This window comes from Choloepus didactylus, chromosome 13, assembly GCF_015220235.1.
Source record: "Choloepus didactylus isolate mChoDid1 chromosome 13, mChoDid1.pri, whole genome shotgun sequence".
Classification (NCBI taxonomy): domain Eukaryota; kingdom Metazoa; phylum Chordata; class Mammalia; order Pilosa; family Megalonychidae; genus Choloepus; species Choloepus didactylus.
Genome location: NC_051319.1, coordinates 73,390,831 through 73,409,490, shown reverse-complemented (window position 1 = coordinate 73,409,490; position 18,660 = coordinate 73,390,831). Strand labels below are relative to the sequence as shown.

Below are 18,660 nucleotides of genomic sequence, written 5' to 3'. Positions count from 1 at the left end.
TAGTGGTACAGCCAGAGCCCCAGGCAGGCTTTCCACACCTCCATCCCCAGGTCCTGGAAGTTGCCTCCTCTCTTGTATTTCCTGACTCTTTCACTCTTCCTTTTGTTTTCTCCCCAAACCCTGGTTGGAAGATTTTTTTTAATTTTTAATCTTTTTTTTTTTTTTGAGAGAATGCCATACACTGATCAACCTCTGTCTTAGTTTCCTAGCTAGAAGAACAAATACCAAACAATGGGTAGGCTTAAACGATGGGAATCTGTTGGCTCATAGCTTTGAGGCTAGGAGAAGTTCAAAATTGAGGCTTCAGCAAGGTGTTGCTTTGTCCTCAAAGAGTGTGGTGTTCTGGGGCTGGCTGCCAGTGGTCCTTGGCTTTTCTGTCACATGGTGATGTCCTCTCCTTTCTCTTCTGGGTTCCATTGACTCTGGCATCTTCTCCCGTGGCTTTCTCTCTATGGCCTTCTCTATAAGCCTCCAGTAATACGACCCATCCTGGTTCAGTTGGGCCACACCTTAACTATAAATAATACCTTCAAAAGGTTCTATTTACAATGGGTTCACACCCACAAGATTAAGATAAAGAACATGTTTTTTCAGGGGTACTTGACTCAACCTCCTCAACCTCCTACGGGGTAAAATGGAGTTTGGCCTTTTTCCTGGGCTGGGGGGAGGGGTTGTCTGCAGGTAGACAGGCAACCCACAACAGCTGTTTTCAACTGTGCTCCTCAGATCTTCAGCCAAGCAGACACACCGTTAAAGCGCTGGCTCCTGGAGTTTGCAGCAAAGCGTAAACAGGCCGAGGTTCGGAGTGGAATCATCAGAAATGATAGTATCTGGGATGAACTCTTTTTTAATAAGATTCAGGTAAGAAAATGAACAGTTGATTACAGAGTGACACTTGTGTCCAGTGCATGACCTTACAGGAAGACTAGAGAGGTTCATCCCTGTGGCCTATAATCTTGTAAAATAATAACACATTGCTCGTGAAAACCAAAGCTTAAGCTACCATTAATATTTTTCAATAGTCTTTTGTGTCCTTGATCATGAGTTATATTTTTCAAAGGCAGACATTGAGAAGGACCCCTAGGAGGTAGGTACTGGGGTGGCTTTACCCTTGGGTGGTCAGGTCAGTGTTTTGCCAAGGAGATCCTAGGGCCTGATGATTCTCTTGCCCCTTTCTACAACCCTAGCCAGGTTGGCTTTCCAGCAGCTCTAGGTTCTAGTCAGCTGACAGGAATCTTCCTTTTCTATATTCCCTGTCCCTTCAAACTCTTCCAAACCAGGCCAATCATGAATTACTCAGTTTTTAGTCCCCACTACAGTTTTCAAGCTCTGCATTGTCCACCGACTCTGTAGTTTTTCTTGCTACCCTGTTTTTCACTATGAAAATTAATATTTAAACTTTCTTGGATTGACCTACAGAAACAAAATGTTTGAAGTAATCTTTGTCCTCTGCAATACATAATAAATAAAGCAAGTTATTGATTTAGAAATGAAAAAGAAGACAATGTCATTAAAACGGAACTTGGGAGAAATTGCCCTAAGTAATTGTTTTGGGGATTTGTGAATGATAGGAGAGTGAAGGAACAGATGTGTATTTTAATAATATTGATGGGATAACTAAATCTACAGCATGTCACACAGACTAATGGCACTTATTTCAAAAGATATAAAAGAGCTGGCCATAGTGTGGGTGGGGTTGCAAAGCCTGCTGGATTGATTCATTGGGAAGGGAAGGGATTTCCTCAGCCTCAGGCCTTCCCTCTGATACCCTCCAGGGTCCAGGTAGGGTTCAGCTGTTGAATGCTGACCTTGGATGAGGCCTAGATGAGCTGGCCGCCTCCTCTGGCATCACACTGGTGGGCTCTTCTGTCTTCCCACAGGCCAGCCTTGGTGGGTGCGTGCGGATGATTGTTACTGGAGCAGCCCCTGCATCACCAACAGTCCTGGGATTCCTGCGGGCAGCTCTGGGGTGCCAGGTACTGTTGCTTTGAGGCCTTCCCTGGGGACAGTGGGATGTGTGTGAGGGCAAGAAGGCAAAGCTATCATATCCTCTACTATACAGAGAAAGATCCTGGGGCCAGGATTTTTGTGGGATAAAAGCTCCAAAAGCGCAGAGCCAGTGACAGCCAGAAAGACCTTCCTATATTCTGGAAAGCCCATGTGTATTCCTGCGCAGGGAAATTCCTTTTCCTGGACCCTTGGAAGTTTTTGGCATAGAGCAAAGGGAAGAGGTAAACTGTTTATGGGTCACCAATGTGCTGGAGAACCTGTATCACACACCTGTGGTGCACATCTGCATTCTTCAATCTGCAAAATATCTGCCAGCCCAGAAAAGGAACCCAGAGGGAGAGGATAAAAGTCCATTTTTATGTTGTTATTTGAGTCAGTAGGTTTTTTCATTCTAAAAAAATCCTTTCCTTCATTTATCCATTCAATTAATGTTTAAGTTTTTACATGTGCAAGGGTATAGTAACATGGTTGTGGCTGGTGGGTTTTAAGTAAAGTAGGCACATTTTATAATTGTGCATGCTTGAATTTTTATGCTTTTGAATTTTTATGCTTTACCGGTGTGGCCTGGCTGATAATAAAAGCAGACTCTTCCACATGGTATTCACGCAAGCAGGTGGGGTGCTATAGGGGAATGTCTCACAGAGACAAAATGAAGCTGAGTGTGGATTTTTAAATATTTATTTTTAATACATATTATCCAAATGAAAAGTAGTCTAGGTGGCTGAAAATGGAACAGAAATCTTAACCCCAGACTACATAATATTATCTGCTAAGTCTATGTGGTAAAAATAGAAATTCTTCCAAACAAACTTATTCACATTGATTGTCTGTGTTCTGCTTCACCCAGAGTTACCTGCCCCTAGAGCACTTCCCACCAAGCCCAGCATGAAACAGTTAGATGTTACATGGGAGGTTAGCTGGCTGAAAAGGGCAGCCAGCCAGCTTAGGGCAGTGTGTGCCCACAGTGTGGTTTCTGTGTTTTGCTTGAAGGTTTATGAAGGTTATGGCCAAACTGAATGCACAGCTGGATGTACCTTCACCACCCCTGGGGACTGGACATCAGGTAGGATGGGCTGAGATGTGGGAATGTTTAACAGGGCACTGATAATTGAAAACAGCAGGCTCTAAAACTCTATAAAGGAAAATAAACTTACATGAGCACTTAGAAAAAAAGCAAAAGAAATAGGAGAAAAAATATAGTAGTGGCTATATCTGTGTTGTGGCATTATGGATCTGCCATTTTCTTTGTTACACATTTTTGTATTTTTCTATTTCTTTTATAGATGATTGGAAGCTATGTAAAAAATAAAAATAAAAAAAAGTAACAGATCACAAGGTACAACTCCAGGTGGAAAAATGCTTATAATTTCAGTAGATTATAAATACTGCATAGCCTTACTATAGTCATTTTTGAATGAAACAAGTGTGTGTATGAATTGGATATGACTTGTAAAGGAAGAGAAAGTTCCTGGTGGTCAGAGCACTATTTATTAAAGGGCCATTTCAGAGGCCTTTGGGGAATTATGGTCTTCTGTGATATTAATGTCTGAAAGGTGGCAGCAACCTCCAGAAGGAGCAGCTCGCATCCACAGCCTCATTCTGAGGGCAAGGGGGGAGCAGGTCTGCAGTGAGTAACCATGGATTATCCAGCACCAAATTAGAAGCAGACCCTGGAAGAATTTAAAAACCACTCAGCAAAAGTGTCCTTCAAGATATTGACTTCTTCTGTGAGCCTGGAGCCACCCTTTGTGCTTTTAAAGTTGCTTAAGTACAAACTGGAAATGTGGGGATGGTGTGAATGCAAAAGAAATATGCTCATTAATGCAGTACTGTCTTCAAAGTGCCTTGAGGTAGTCAGCAGAAATATGATAGGTGGATTCTAAATTGAAATCAAATTTGACTGAGTCAAGTAAAGAAGCATTTTCCCCCAAGTTTCCTCTGTTTAAACTCTAGCTGAATAAAGCCTACTTTGTATGTAAATTCTTTGATCTCTTGCCATCAGCAGATGGATCTTATGCCATCCTTGATATCTTACTATTTAAGATTTTTGAGGTTTTGCCTTTTTTTATTCATCCTGACCACAAATACTTGCAAAGACTACTGGGGATGTGAGGATAGACTTCTTTCTACAGTATTACACAAATGGTTTGGCAATCTTTCTTTTAAAAGTGAAACCGAAATGTCCCAGTCTCATTTTTCATACACATGGCTCACTTTTCTTTCAGGACCTTGGCCAGCACCTGCTTTTAAACCTTCCAACTTGCCAGTGAACTATGTAATAACTACAAACAATTACTAAACTATGACTTAGATGTAATTTTGTGGTTGTAATATACAAGAACAAGAAAATTTGAAGTGTTGGTTTTTGGGGCGAGCTGTCTCAGCTTGTTTTTCTATTCCTTTGTGGTATATGGCCCAGCAGCTTCAGCATTACATAGAAGCCTGTAAGAAATGTAGACTCTCAGGCCCTATCCCAGATCCACTGAATCTAGGTAATGCCTATGCACATTAATCAGCAGTCTGTGCTGGAGGAAAAACAATGATGACAATATTTTATGATTCCGCAAACCAAGATGTGTGGTCTGACGATGGGAAAAAATGTTTTAACATGGGCACTATTGTAAAAAAAATCCTGGCCAGTGTAAGCCCCTACAAGGGCCCTGTGAAGATTGGGGCTGGGCCTGGTATGCCTGCCCAGCTCTTTGAGAATCAGATGCAAAACAAAGGCCCAGGCAGAGGTTGGTCTCTACTTTCTCCAGAACTTTGTTTTATCATTAGTGCTTGCCTGTGGCAAATGCCTTTTTTTTAATTAGAAAAGTTGTGGGTTTACAGAACAATGATGCAGAAAATACAGGGTTTCCATCTACCATCCTATTATTAACACTTTGCATTGGTGTGGTCCATTTATCAATGGATGAAAGCACATTGTTGTAATTGTACTATTAACTATAGTCCATAGTTTAGCTGTTTGTGTTGTACAGGACCATGGTTTTTAAAAATTTTTATTCTAGTAACATATATCAGCCTAAAATTTCCCCTTTTAACCACATTCAGATATATAATTCATTGCTGTAAATTATGTTCACAATGTTGTGCTACCGTCACCACAATCATCCATTACCAAAACTTTTCTGTCCTCCCAAATAAAAACTCTGTGTATTTTGAGCCTTTAACTCCCTATTGCCTACCCCAAATCCATCCCCTAGTAAGTAACCCTGGCAAATGCCCATTTGAAGGTGTCTTTCTTTCCATTCATAGTTCTCTACTTTGACCACTCAGGAAGTTTTATGGGGCTAAAGTGTCTTCAGTGCTGAAACTGACCTGAGCACTGATAAATGCCATATTGCTCTGGTGTTCTAGGGCATGTGGGGGCACCTCTTCCCTGCAATCACATCAAGCTCATCGATGTCGAGGAACTGAACTATTGGACCTTCAAAGGGGAGGGAGAGGTAAACTTAAGCCTTTCACTTGTGTCTATGGATGCTCCATGTAGTCAGTAAAAGAAAAATAGTGATGGAGTTATTTTCCCTTCACTCTGTGTAAAGCCATTTTTAATGACTGATTAATTTGACTCTATTAACTGAATTCAACACCTTCTTTCCTGTTTATGGGGCAACCAACCCCAAGGCTAGGAACTGGGCTGGTCTAATTCAAGATTTGGAATTCCCAAACTCTTTTTAAAATACTTTTCCTTCACTAAGTGTGGCATGGCCTGCTGCTGCAGCTGTGTATTCTGTCCCAGTAGAAACATGCCTGTCTGAAGATAGGCCAGAGGGGGCAGATAGAGGTGGTCTGTACTTGTCTGCTCCATGGGAGGAGGTGGGCAGGAGGTGGGTGTGAAAGCTGACTGCCTGGTAATGAGGCAGGAGCCTTCTCTAGTAGAGTCAGCCAGCCATTAGATCTGGGAGGAGAGTCCATCCAGTGTCACTAAGGCAGCATGCACCAAGGGCAGGGGCTTCCGAAGGAGACGGTGGAGGTCTGGGGTGCCAGGGCAGGGAGGCCTGGAAAGACGGGGAGGATGCTGCTTCAGCGAAGGCAGGAGACAGTTCAGATAACAGGTGGCTGTACGCTGTCCCCTCTTCCCATCACTGCAGTTTCCTACAGTGGGTTTCCTGATGGTTAGTGTGTATTATACTACACATTCCTTGTGACAGCCTCACAGCATCTCATTCCCTATGTTGTGGGCTGAGGAGAGAAGCCATGGTGTTTGTCCCTACAGATATGTGTGCGAGGACCGAATGTGTTCAAAGGTTACTTGAAAGATGAGGACAGGACAAAGGAGGCCCTGGACAGTGACGGCTGGCTTCACACCGGAGACATTGGGAAATGGCTGCCGGTGTGTATGTTTGGAACCACATGTTGGTGATGGGAGGGTGTATCATCTGCTTCACTCCTGAGGAAGAGTTTTCTCCATTCTTCCCTGACTCCCCTGAATTAGTCAGGAACACCTCTGGGGTTGGAGAGGTTCTTCCTTACCTCACCCCAAAACTTTCTCCCTACATGTCCTCCTGATGAAGATGATAAGAGACCTTTGTGGGATGCCATAGCTGGGATCTTTGAGGCTGACTCCCTATCCTTAATGGTTTTCAGGAAGAGATCTGACAGTCCTGTGGAATCCAGTGGGTGAAGTATTAGGAGCAGGGGGCTCATATTTCTTGGAGATCTGAGAAAGGTAGGGCCTGTGAGCCGTAGGACCCTGGACCTCAACTGAGAGGTGGCACAGAGCAGTGGGAAAAGCTTGGAGCTGAGCAGGAGGATGCCTGGGTTCCTTTGGCTCTGCCAGCAGTTGCTTTGTGACATAAGTAAAGCTGCATCCCTCTCTGGGGCTACACATTGATTCACAGAATTAGGGAGCAAGGCTACATGGCATTCTTTGGCTGTGCCCTCCCCATCCCCCACCCCCACCCCCGACTTTTAGCCAATACCTATCATTATGTCTCAGTTTTCTCTTTTGTAAAATGGGGATATTAACAGTGTTTACCTCAGAGAGTTATTGATGTGTGGAATAAATGAGATTATATGTGACACACAAGAGATACTTAGTTAAACGCTATGACCAGAAAAGGCTTCCTCACTGAAACCAAGAGCTTCCTGTCTGGTTCAGCCTACCCCAGGAACCTTTCCTATAGTTGCATGGAGTTGCAAGGTTTTATTTGGGAAGTTTGAGGTGTTGAGTTTATCAGACATACAAATGATGTTGTACTCAAGCCAGGGGCCCGCCAGAGTGCTGAGTTGATTTGCCCCTGCTTCACCTGTGTGCTTCCCTTTGCGAAACCCTTGCTCCTGCAGCAGACAAGGATGTGTCCCCAGTGTATGCCCTGGGCCAGGGACTCTCTTCAGGGGGAGAAATACATCTTGAGACAGTTTCCAATGCAGTGTGATGGGCATGAGCTGAGGGTCACACTCACCCAGGGCGGGGGTGGGGAGTGGGGCAGAGGGCAGGCACCCATGATTCTCAGTCTCAGGAGATGAGTCATGTTCCAGCTGGAAAGGGGAGGGTGGGGAGGACATTCTGGGCAGGGGTGTCAGCACATTCTGAGGTAGAGAGACATAGAGGTGTGAGGCACGCAATTCCAATTGAGGGCCATAGGTGTGGGAGAGGGAGGCCAGGGAGGTCAGCTGCAGAGGATGGATTGTCCTGTTGGCTAAAGAAGCTGAGGCTTCAGAGTCCCTCACTTGCATAGACCCTTTCCAAGATGCTATACCTCATTATCTGTTATGTTTCTTTAAAAAGGCCCCCCAAACTGTAAAAACTTGAAGCCCTGCAAAAACCTGGATCTGCTGCTGATGCCCTGTAACTTTCTTTGGATGAGACCATCCGCCACGCAGGGTGTTGTGAGAAGCAAGTGAATTAATTGATGTGAAGCACTTGGTGTCATGTTTGAATTAAGAGCCCAAGAGTGCAGGCAGGCAGTCACTGAGAGTCACTTTTAAGAAATTATTATTGTTGGGAAAGTCCATGCAGTAGAGAGAGGAAAAGGCATAAACTTCTAATCAAGAAACACCTGGGTTAAAATCCAGGTTCCCCCTACCTCCTAGCTGTGTGGCTTTGGAAGAGATAACCTCTCTGATTCTCCTTTTCCTCATTTCTGAAAAAGAGATGACAACAGTCAGGTCATGGGGTTCAATGAAGACCAAAAGTGTTAGTACAGATAAAGCATCTGATGTTCAGCTTGGGTTTTGAGCAAAGAAGTGCTGTGCTCATTATTCTGTTCTGGAGAGATTGCTCTGGCTCTGGTGGCTTGAACAGATAGAGCAGGGACAGATGGTGTGCAGAATTCCAGTCAGGAGGAGGAGGTGGCTGTGAGAGGGATTTATAAGGGAGGAACTGGTGAGCCTGACTGCTGGAAGGACCAGGAGAGACAAACAGCAAGACCATCTTTACGTCTGAGGCTCAGTGGCTGAGGCAGGCTTGAGGAGGACAAGGATGAGCTTCATTTGGGGCAGGTTGCATCCTGAGGGGCAGACTGATTGGTTTCTGAAGTATTCTGAGAGCAAATAGGTTCCAGGTCTGGAGCTCAGTGAAGAGGTTTAGACTGGAAGTTTAGACAGACCTCCAAGTGACCAATGAGGAGGATAGATGTTGATTATCTCAAGCAGCATTGTTAATGCAGGTGAGCAAAGTGCAATATTTAGGGGTTGAATCATGCAAGAGAGGCCCCACCAATCACCTGGGAAACTCAAGGTCAAGGGGAGTCATGGAGTTGAGGGGAGTCCTGGAGGCCTCATCCCTGCCTGAGAGAGTGGCCTTCCTGCTTCAGAGGTCCTGAAAGGGTGAGGACTCCTAGTGCCATCTGGTCAGGTGGGAGTCACTTGTGGCCTCTGCAGTGCTATATGCTGGGGAATGGAGAAGTCCTCCATTGAGGGCAGGGTTAGTGGCAGGAATGAGAGGCCTGAGCATGGTCTAAAGGAGCAAGGCTGAAAATGCTGGTGCGAAAAGGGACAGCTGGAACAAAGGCAAGAGGGGAGGACTGGTGGGAAGGTGGGTGGGCTTTCTGAGGATGAGGAGGTGAGGACACCTGCTACTGGATATTAGGATGGCGGAGGGGTGGAGGGGTGGAGTGACACAACTGTTGAGGGGAAACAACAGTGGGAACCCAGGGCCTGGCATAACAACTCCGTAAGAGTGGAGATGTCAGATGGAGAAAGAGATCAGGGCGGGGTCTGCAGAGTTGGGCAGGGCAGGGGTGAGAGGCTGTGGCACTAAGGAGTGAGGAGTTTGAGATCGACGTCTTTCTTATGAATCTGTTTGCCCACCTCCACAGGCAGGAACACTTAAAGTTATTGATCGGAAAAAACACATATTTAAACTTGCTCAGGGAGAATATGTTGCACCTGAGAAGATTGAGAACCTCTACATCCGGAGTGAGCCTGTGGCACAAATCTATGTCCATGGGGACAGCTTAAAGGTGAGGTTCCTGTGCTCAGCCTTCCCATGCATACTGAGCCTGCTGAAAAATCCAGAATTATCTCAGAATAATTTCCTAATCACATAGTTAATATGGTAAACAAGAATATCCAAACACCAGCATTCTCCTAGGCATAGGAAATGATAAGAGAAAAATTCTTTTAAAAAAGAAATTTTATTTATTTGTGGTTTGGTAAATTGCAATGAGGTTAAACAAGTTGCCTGAAGTAGTGGTAGTAAGCATCCCCACTGCTTGTAATTTATGCTAAGGCTGCTTCCAAGAGGGATCTTTGAGGCAAGATGTTAAAGCAAGAGTCTAGATAAGGGTTTCCTTGTTTGGACATCTTCCTAGATCAGAATTCAGGATTTTTGTTGATTTGATTTTAAAATATGCAAATATGCTTTACAGATGGCTGGGTACAGTACTGCAAATAATGATGCTGCTGATAATATAGCTTTTTAGTGTTTATTTGGAGAGTGTTTATACTTAATCTGCTCCCAATGTCATTTAGAATCAAAGTCAGAAAGATCACTGTGAACATATTCTATACTTTCATTGGATTTGTATAATAAAATATTAGTGATTATTTTAAAAGAAAGTGCTTTAAAAATTAAAATGTGGTCCTTTCATTTTCAAAGTGGCTTGGAAATCCTCAGAAATTATGTGTTTTGGTTTGTAGAGTCTGGATCATATCATTGTCTCATTAGCATCCTAAAATATGTGGTGATTTAAGATTGGCGTGAGGGTCAAAGGTACATATCAGTCCTAATTTTACCAATTCTTAATCTCCTTAATCTTATTCCTTTTTTTTTTTTTTTTACTTTTTTATTGTGAAATATAACATATATACAGAAAAGTGAAAACTTTCAAAGTACAATTTAACGAGTAGTTAGAGAGCAAATTTGATCTTATTCTTTATGTACTTTTTACAGTTAGGGGAGTATGTCAGAAAATAAGCAGTCAAGAATGTGTGATATATTGGTGGAAATGTTTCATAATGCAAGCTTATACTTGTTTTTAGAAGAGCTTGGTGTCTTTGAGAATACCAAGATATTATTTTTAACGCTGGACCATCAAAGCCACTTTACAAGCTTTTGTCATGACTGTGTTTTCCTTTGGTGGGAATTGCAGGCCTTTCTGGTGGGCATTGTCGTGCCCGACCCTGAAGTCATGCCCTACTGGGCCCAGAAGAGAGGATTTGAAGGGACGTATGCAGAGCTCTGCACCAATCAGGTTGGTACCTTGAGGCCGTTCCCTAAAACTTGCTGCATTTTTTACAATATTGCATAATGAGAAGACAGAAAACAGTAAGTATATCAATGAAATTTGAATATGTGGGGAAATTTCCAACATTATTTTATAAAGGGTAGGATTCCCAAACCAGAGGTTCATATTTTTTGGTTGAACAAAGTTATCTCTTCTTAGAAAGCTTGAGAAACCATTGGATTTTAGAGCCAGAAGATTAGAGACAGAAAGTTTGTCCAGTCCTGCTGTTTTGCAGCTTGGAGGCGAGTCCAGAGAGGGAGGTGACTTGCCCAGGGCCACACAGCAGCAGGTTAACAGCAGGGTTGGATGTGAGCACAGGCTTCCTGACTCACTGGCTGTGCTCTTTCCCAAAGTCGGGTGGATGGTCATGGAATCGAAAAGTAACACAGTTCTTCCTGCTTGGAGCATTAGCCACCCTTAGCTTCCAGAGACCTTCTTACAGCACACATAGGGTTCCGAGCCACCGAGATCTGGCTCAGCATCAGCCCCCAGGTCATATGGTCTGTTTCTCAGCAGCAGTCACAGACCCTACCTCTCCCACTGGGCTCTGGGCTCCCCTGGGGGTGCAGGGCCCCTTTGGCTAACCAGGCTGACCAGAGAACCCTCTAAAAAAAATGAGTGGTCCTTTAGCCTGTTCATGGTCAGCATGTGGCCATTTCCGGCACTGACTTGTCTAATGAGCTGTTAAGAAATGTGCTCTCAGTGAAAATAGTATGTCAGCCTCTGGGGCAAGGGGGGCTGGGGTGGGGTGGGGGGCAGGTCGCCCGTTGCATTTTGCTCAAAACTCATTTCCTTTACCTCCATTTTGAAATGTAATTGTGAAACTGTAATTTTACTTATATGGTTCAATTCAGGAGCTGAAGAAAGCCATTTTGGAAGATTTGGTGAGGTTAGGAAAAGAAAGTGGACTCCATTCTTTTGAACAGGTAAATGTTACCTTGCACATATCCTTACAGCCCTTTATTCAGTGATGAAAATTAACCCTCAGGGACCCTGTCCTATATTCCCCACCCTCCGTGCAGCAGCCCAGAAGGCCTTTCCAGCTGACTCTGTGACAGCCTGCATCCTGAACTGAGGAAGCTCACATGTAGAGTGGGACTGCACGCATTATCCTTTTAATCACAGAGGGGCATGAGGCTGAACTATTACCCCCGCTGTCACTAGTAGATCATATGAGCACAGACTGTCTCCCAAGCTGCCTGCAATACTCAAGACCAGAGTCCTGTCTTATTTTTAATTTTTATGGGGATCTGAAAGACGTTGGACTGTCTTCTTGGCTGCAGTGGGCAGCCTTACAGAAAGCTTGGGCTGGTGGGTTCCAGCGACCTGTCAACCCAGCATGCCCTCTACAAAGAGGAGGCAAAAAGCATGGGTCGGGAGAAGGTGCAGCAGTCCTCTAAGACTTTCTGTCTTCATAAGGTTGGGGTACATAAGCACACTTGATCCTCCTTACATTATGCCATCTGTATATCCCCTTTAGTCAAAAATTCAAAAAGAAAATTTCTTCAAGCAGAAAAATATTAATGTACTGCCTAAAAATTTTTCCTTATATTTAAAATAACTGTTTTTCATAAAATTTTGTTCTCCAAAAGGGGTCCGCAAATACAGTGTTAGGGGTCTGCAAAGTTGATGAGAATTTTTAAAGTTTTCTGTGTTTACTGAATGATAACCTAAAAATATTTTTAAAACCAGTTTTAAATATGAAACTCTTGTGGTGATAATTTGCAATTTAGAAACATTTCCACAGATTAAAACTTTAATTTCTTAAGTTTCAAACTGAGGGAAATCTAAACATAATTTCAGGGTCTGGGAGAATTGTTTTTCTTTTGAAATAGATCCTTGCATTAATTCAGTTTGAGAAATACTGTTTTACTCTCATCTGTCAGTATGTTTTAGGGCAATGGAGGCCTAGACCAATGAATCTATTTTTAAAAATTATAAAGTCTCAGACATTCAGTCAAGTTACATTTACCTTTCAGACTGAAAGGTTAATTCTGGCATAATAATTACTTAAATTTCTAAATTTGCTGGAACTGACTCCATTGCCCTTCCTTAATGGGGCGCTATACGACTGAATCATACGTGTTCATGTAGCGTAGGAGTCACAAGCCAGTGATTTGCTGGTTGCACCGTGCCTACATGGTGCTTTGAAGGGCTGGCTGTGAGGGGGCAGGGGGCTTGCCTGCCTGAGCCACTTAGCCCCTGTGGGTATCTTTGCTTATCTCTGACGCCTTCACACCCCCTGCCGTCCTTGGGATGAGTGGCAGGCCCCAGGGCAGGCAGAGGGTCCCAGCATCTAGAATGCTCTGAGCATTGAAAAGACTACCAACTCTTGAGATTATGTTTGAAAGGGACCTTCGGTTAAGTTTCTGGTGTTAACTATTGCTCTGGTTAGAGCTTTTACTGAGAGGACACGTGTTCTTGACTTCCCACATGCCTTAAGCCGAGTTTCTGCTCTAATAATCTGCCCTCATTGTGGTAATCTCAAACACAGAGAAGTTATGTGGCATCCCAGAGATCTTTAGTTTCATTGCCCAGACTGTCACCTGTTGATTTTCTCTGTTCTCATTCTCCTCTTTGCTGGTCTTTGGCACACACCTCCCACAACACCCACATACCACCACAGCCAGTGTGTGCCTTCCGCTGACCACAGGAGGACAAAAATCAGGCCTCATACCAGAATAGGGTGACTCCTTGTTGTGTTCCAAAGCCTGACATATATTATTTTGGGCTAATCCATAATCCAGTGTCAGCTTGTCCTTTTCCCTCTCCCCCAAAAACGAATGGTCAGATTAAGGCTTAACTCTGAACACAATACACACAAACACATACACACACACACACAATAGATATCCAAGTCCAAGGCTTAAAACATCCAACAAACCTTTAGGAGTACATATTAACTAAGCTGGATTGACCTGAAATAACTTTGAATCAGAAAAAAATTGAATGTAATTTAATTTCCAGAAACAGTTTCTAGAAGTAGGCCAACCATTGTTGATTTATGGAGATCTTTGGAAAATATATTTTGAGTGGATAGGAAACATTTAAAATAATTGTATCAAAATTAAAATATGTGGGAGCCTGGGAAATATTTGTGCATAGTTAACCATGACAACCATTTTCTTGACATTTATAAATGTCAAGAAATTTGCCCATGCAAATTTATTAATTTGCATTGGTAATATAAAGTTAACTTTGACACTTGAGAGATTTTTCAAATTCTGACTAGTGAAATAAATCCTAACTAAAAATATTTTATTTCCTCTCATTGAAATGAATACTTACCTAACCAGTTTGCCAATGAATCAGAAATGAATTACTTCCATAATTAATTTGAATATTTCGTTTTTTACTTTAGATCCTCTGTCCTAAATTATTCACTCTGGGTTTATTATGTATAGGCAATATTGTGTTAAAGTGTCTCATTGAGTAATGCCATTGAGAGACTTAAAATACTATGCTTCTTCAAATTATGAAAAGTTTTATGCTTTAGTGAGTTGGCATAAATTGAATCTTTTTGAGATATTTTATTCCAGTGCAATACTTAAATGTTACAGCATTTCTAAATAATTAAAAAAAAAAAAAAACTATAGAATCTCTTTTCAGTGACAAGAGTGTAATTTCAGGAAAGGAAGATAACATTAAGCACCTCCTTCCTTCTTTCCTCAACAAATCTTTGCTTATTAAAAATTGGGAAACTGGTTTCATTCTGTGTTTGGCATAAAGGAAGAAAAAATATTCTCATAGTTTTTTTTTTTTTTTTATCTTCATTTTATTGAGATATATTCACATACCATGCAGTCATACAAAACAAATCGTACTTTCGATTGTTTACAGTGCCATTACATAGTTGTACATTCATCACCTAAATCAATCCCTGACACCTTCATTAGCACACACACAAAAATAACAAGAATAATAATTAGAGTGAAAAAGAGCAATTGAAGTAAAAAAGAACACTGGGTACCTTTGTCTGTTTGTTTCCTTCCCCTATTTTTCTACTCATCCATCCATAAACTAGACAAAGTGGAGTGTGGTCCTTATGGCTTTCCCAATCCCATTGTCACCCCTCATAAGCTACATTTTTATACAACTGTCTTCGAGATTCATGGGTTCTGGGTTGTAGTTTGATAGTTTCAGGTATCCACCACCAGCTACCCCAATTCTTTGGAACCTAAAAAGGGTTGTCTAAAGTGTGCGTAAGAGTGCCCACCAGAGTGACCTCTCGGCTCCTTTTGGAATCTCTCTGCCACTGAAGCTTATTTCATTTCCTTTCACATCCCCCTTTTGGTCAAGAAGATGTTCTCCGTCCCACGATGCCGGGTCTACATTCCTCCCCGGGAGTCATATTCCACGTTGCCAGGGAGATTCACTCCCCTGGGTGTCTGATCCCACGTAGGGGGGAGGGCAGTGATTTCACCTTTCAAGTTGGCTTAGCCAGAGAGAGAGGGCCGCATCTGAGCAACAAAGAGGCATTCGGGAGGAGGCTCTTAGGCACAACCATAGGGAGGCCTAGCCTCTCCTTTGCAGCAACCGTCTTCCCAAGGGTAAAACCTATGGTAGAGGGCTCAACCCACCAAACCACCAGTCCCCTATGTCTGTGGTCATGTTAGCAACCATGGAGGTGGGGTAGGCGAATACCCCTGCATTCTCCACAGGCTCCTCAAGGGGGCACTACATCTTTTTTTTTCCTTGTTTTCCTTTTTTTTTTTTTTTTAACTTTACCTTCTTTTTTAAATCATCTCATAGTTTTTTATGGGTTCAAAATTCAATAGTTTGGTTTTATGGGAAAATATATTGTTATAGAAAATGAAAACTGGTTTATTACTGATTAACTTCCCAAAAAAAGCCTATAGATTTGGGGCTTACAGTTTAAGTGAGTTTTAGTCAAACAACTGGATTGACCTCATTTTTTTTCCACTTACTGACTAGACTTTTACTCACTCACTTTTGAACTCAAGTAGTTCGTAAAGGTATTTGCATGGAAGAATTTAGAAGATCCAGGGCTGTAAGTCATACTGGAGCAGGAACTGGCAGCCTGGCAGCTGTGCGGCTCTGACCCGCTCACTTGGGGACTGAACGGTGAGCCGGGTGCAGACTGGCGTATTGCTTGGCCTTCTGCAAGGCTGTATTTAGTGCTGTTGCTTCTCCTCAGGCGGGGACTCTTTTGTAGATAGTCACTTTGAACTGCAGATGTCTCAATCAGCCTGTTACGCTTGCTGCAAATAGTTGGTCTGACGGATATTCAAAAGCAATCTGTTGATGAAGTTCTTCATTCCTAACATTTTCTCTTCCATTCTACTTACCATCCAAATAGCATTACATGCAAGGTGTTAATAATAGGGTGGTATATAGGAATCCTGTATTTTATGCATGATTGTTCTGTAAACCCACAACTTCTCTTAATAAAAACAATTTTTTAAAAAATAAATAGCATTACACACTTCTCCCTATCAGATTCATCTTCCCTGTACTGTATTATTTGTAGCTTCTGCTTGTCATTGCTAGATTTTCAGAGATGTTCTTCTCAAGTCCTTATACTGAACATAGGCTCTCAGTCTTATTTATACAATATTCTCTACATGATGTTAGGATCACATATGAGCTGAAACCCAGGCTGTAAGGACTCTGTAGAAAGGATATCTTTGGCATTTATGTCTCCTTTAAAAATTATATTATTAATTTCATTCACAAAAGGAGGTGGACAGATGGCTTGCACTTTAGGTGGAACTGTGTCCATCAGTTTTAAAAAGCTAAGGATGTTAAAGTTTCAATCTTTCAGTTCTTCATTTTATGACAGTAAACATGAGTTATTAAGTTAAATCACTGTGTCTAGGATTAAATTAGTTCGGGTTGTGTTAATCTTTTCTTCAAGCTAACTAATTTTGCTGTCAAGTGGCGACTTCCAAACTTGTTTAAGTAGCAGATGGGTGAAAGTCAAGCAGGCCCAAATCATAAGTACTTGAACCAGAGCCTCACTTCCCCCTCAGTCCACCCTTGCCATCTCACTCCAGCCCTCCCCTACCACCTTCACTCACCTCCACCTCTTATCCACCTCATCCTAATATCCCCCCCCATTTCCATCCCATCCCTACCTACCTATACCCCACCTCCACACCAGTTCACTTCCATACCACCCCCAGCAGTGGCCTCTGCACTAAAACTTCTCCCTTGAAACCTATTTCCAATGAATTTTGCATTCCCCCAGAATGGTTTATGTTTGATTGAAACAAATTAGGAAAAAAGTATATTCCAGAGGATTCAAAGAATGGCAGCCCTATTCCTTACCAAATCCTAGCTTCTTTGAATATCAAGAACACTGAGTTTTCAAACAAAATATTTTTTACAAGAACCTTAACTGTGAAACACAGGTGACACTTCTCTTTAGACAAGAGCCTAAGATTTCCAGCTATTTAAATTGGGTGTTCAATATACGAAGTAAAGCTAAGGCAGCTACCTATAATGCTAGCTGCAGTTTTGGCCTTTAGACTACTCCCCAGCCCACACATTTGTGCACACATGCATACATACACGAATCCCTTCGAATGCTGTTTTTTGTGGCAAAAATGAATCTTTCATCTGAACAAAGTCTCAGAACAAAGATGAATATGATTTGCTATTCTGTGCTCATTTGAAAACTCTCTGCTTCAATCCATTCTTCACAGAAAAATCTTTCCAAAGAACTGTTCTGATTCTGTCTCTCCCTACTTAAAAATTGCTTAAAGAGTCATGTCTGAACTCCCTAGATTAGCATAAGGTCTTTTATAATTTGGTTCCATTCTATCCCTCCAGCCCCATCCCTTTCTTTTTTCATTTGTACAATATGCTTCAATCCACACTTGTGATGGCCCCTATGTGCATTGGCACACATTGCCTCTGCATATAGGACCCTCCCTCACTATGTTCACCTTGCTAAATCCTACTTAGCCCTCAAGGTTCAATTCTGGCATTCCTTCTCAATGAATTCTGCCCTAATGCCCCAAGCCTAGGTTAGGTTATATACCAGAAGGACATTCAGCTTTAACAGAAAACCTGACTTATGGTGTCTTAAACCCTTAGTTTTGTGGGTTTTTTCTCACATAAGAAGAAGTCCAAAAGCAGGCAGTTCAAGGCAGGTACAGACTCTTGAAGACGGAGGCCTATTTTCCCATTCTCTATTCCTAGCGTGTCGGCTTATGTCGCTCATTGGTCACAAAGTGGTTGCTACGGTTTTGGACATTGTCCACATTCAAGGAAAGAAGAAGAGGAAGTAGGTAGAGATAGTCATGTCTGAACCATTTATCAGGAAAGCAAAAACTTCCCTTTTCACTGGCCAGAAATGGGTCTTGTGGCCACTCCTAGCTTCACGGGAAGCTGGGAAAGCAGTAATAGGATTGTTGTGGTTGACACAGATCATTTCAGCCCCAAACCAAGTTAGAGGTCTGTTAGCAAGGAAGAAGTGGGGAGTGGGTATGGAAAAGGAATTGACTCTACCTGCCACAGGTGGTCTTCTCTGTGCTTGTGCCCGTGGTAGCAGTAACATACTGCAGAATCTCCACTAGATTCACTAGATTGTAAGCTCCATGCTGGCGAGTGCTGTCTTGTTCTTTCTATCACTGGTGCCTAACAAAATACTGGACACACACTAATTGCTCAATAAATATCAGGCACACAAAATAACAAATTAGTGGATATGTGTATTTAACTCATATATTTTTAATTAACAAAAAGTCTACATTACAGCAGCTCATATGCTGTTCACTATTTGATGATTATGGGTGTAGTCTCTCAACAAAACCATTGTATTTTGTCCCAGTTTGTCAGTCAGGATACAATTTCTTGGAGACAGTTTCACGCCAGGATTCATCCTAAGCCCAGATCATAAAATTCTCATAGAATTGACTCCCCATGTCCTTCTAGGTCACTCCACCTGTCTTCTCAGGCCCCCATTCAGCCTTTCAGAGAACTTTTGCATGAGGAGGCCTGGGGTCTG

General features: G+C 42.5%; 1 protein-coding gene across 5 annotated transcripts in view; it reads left to right on the top strand.

Annotated features, from left to right (window-relative positions):
• The window catches only part of ACSL6 (acyl-CoA synthetase long chain family member 6), a 72,566-nt gene that overhangs the window by 50,578 nt on the left and 3,328 nt on the right, over nt 1–18,660 (top strand). For all 5 annotated transcript variants that reach the window (XM_037801624.1, XM_037801629.1, XM_037801627.1 and 2 more), the window contains 8 exons: nt 727–861; nt 1,881–1,976; nt 3,001–3,073; nt 5,371–5,459; nt 6,230–6,346; nt 9,276–9,419; nt 10,551–10,652; nt 11,540–11,611. In XM_037801624.1, coding sequence (XP_037657552.1) covers nt 727–861; nt 1,881–1,976; nt 3,001–3,073; nt 5,371–5,459; nt 6,230–6,346; nt 9,276–9,419; nt 10,551–10,652; nt 11,540–11,611 — 828 coding nt within the window. The remainder of the gene's footprint in view (nt 1–726; nt 862–1,880; nt 1,977–3,000; nt 3,074–5,370; nt 5,460–6,229; nt 6,347–9,275; nt 9,420–10,550; nt 10,653–11,539; nt 11,612–18,660) is intronic.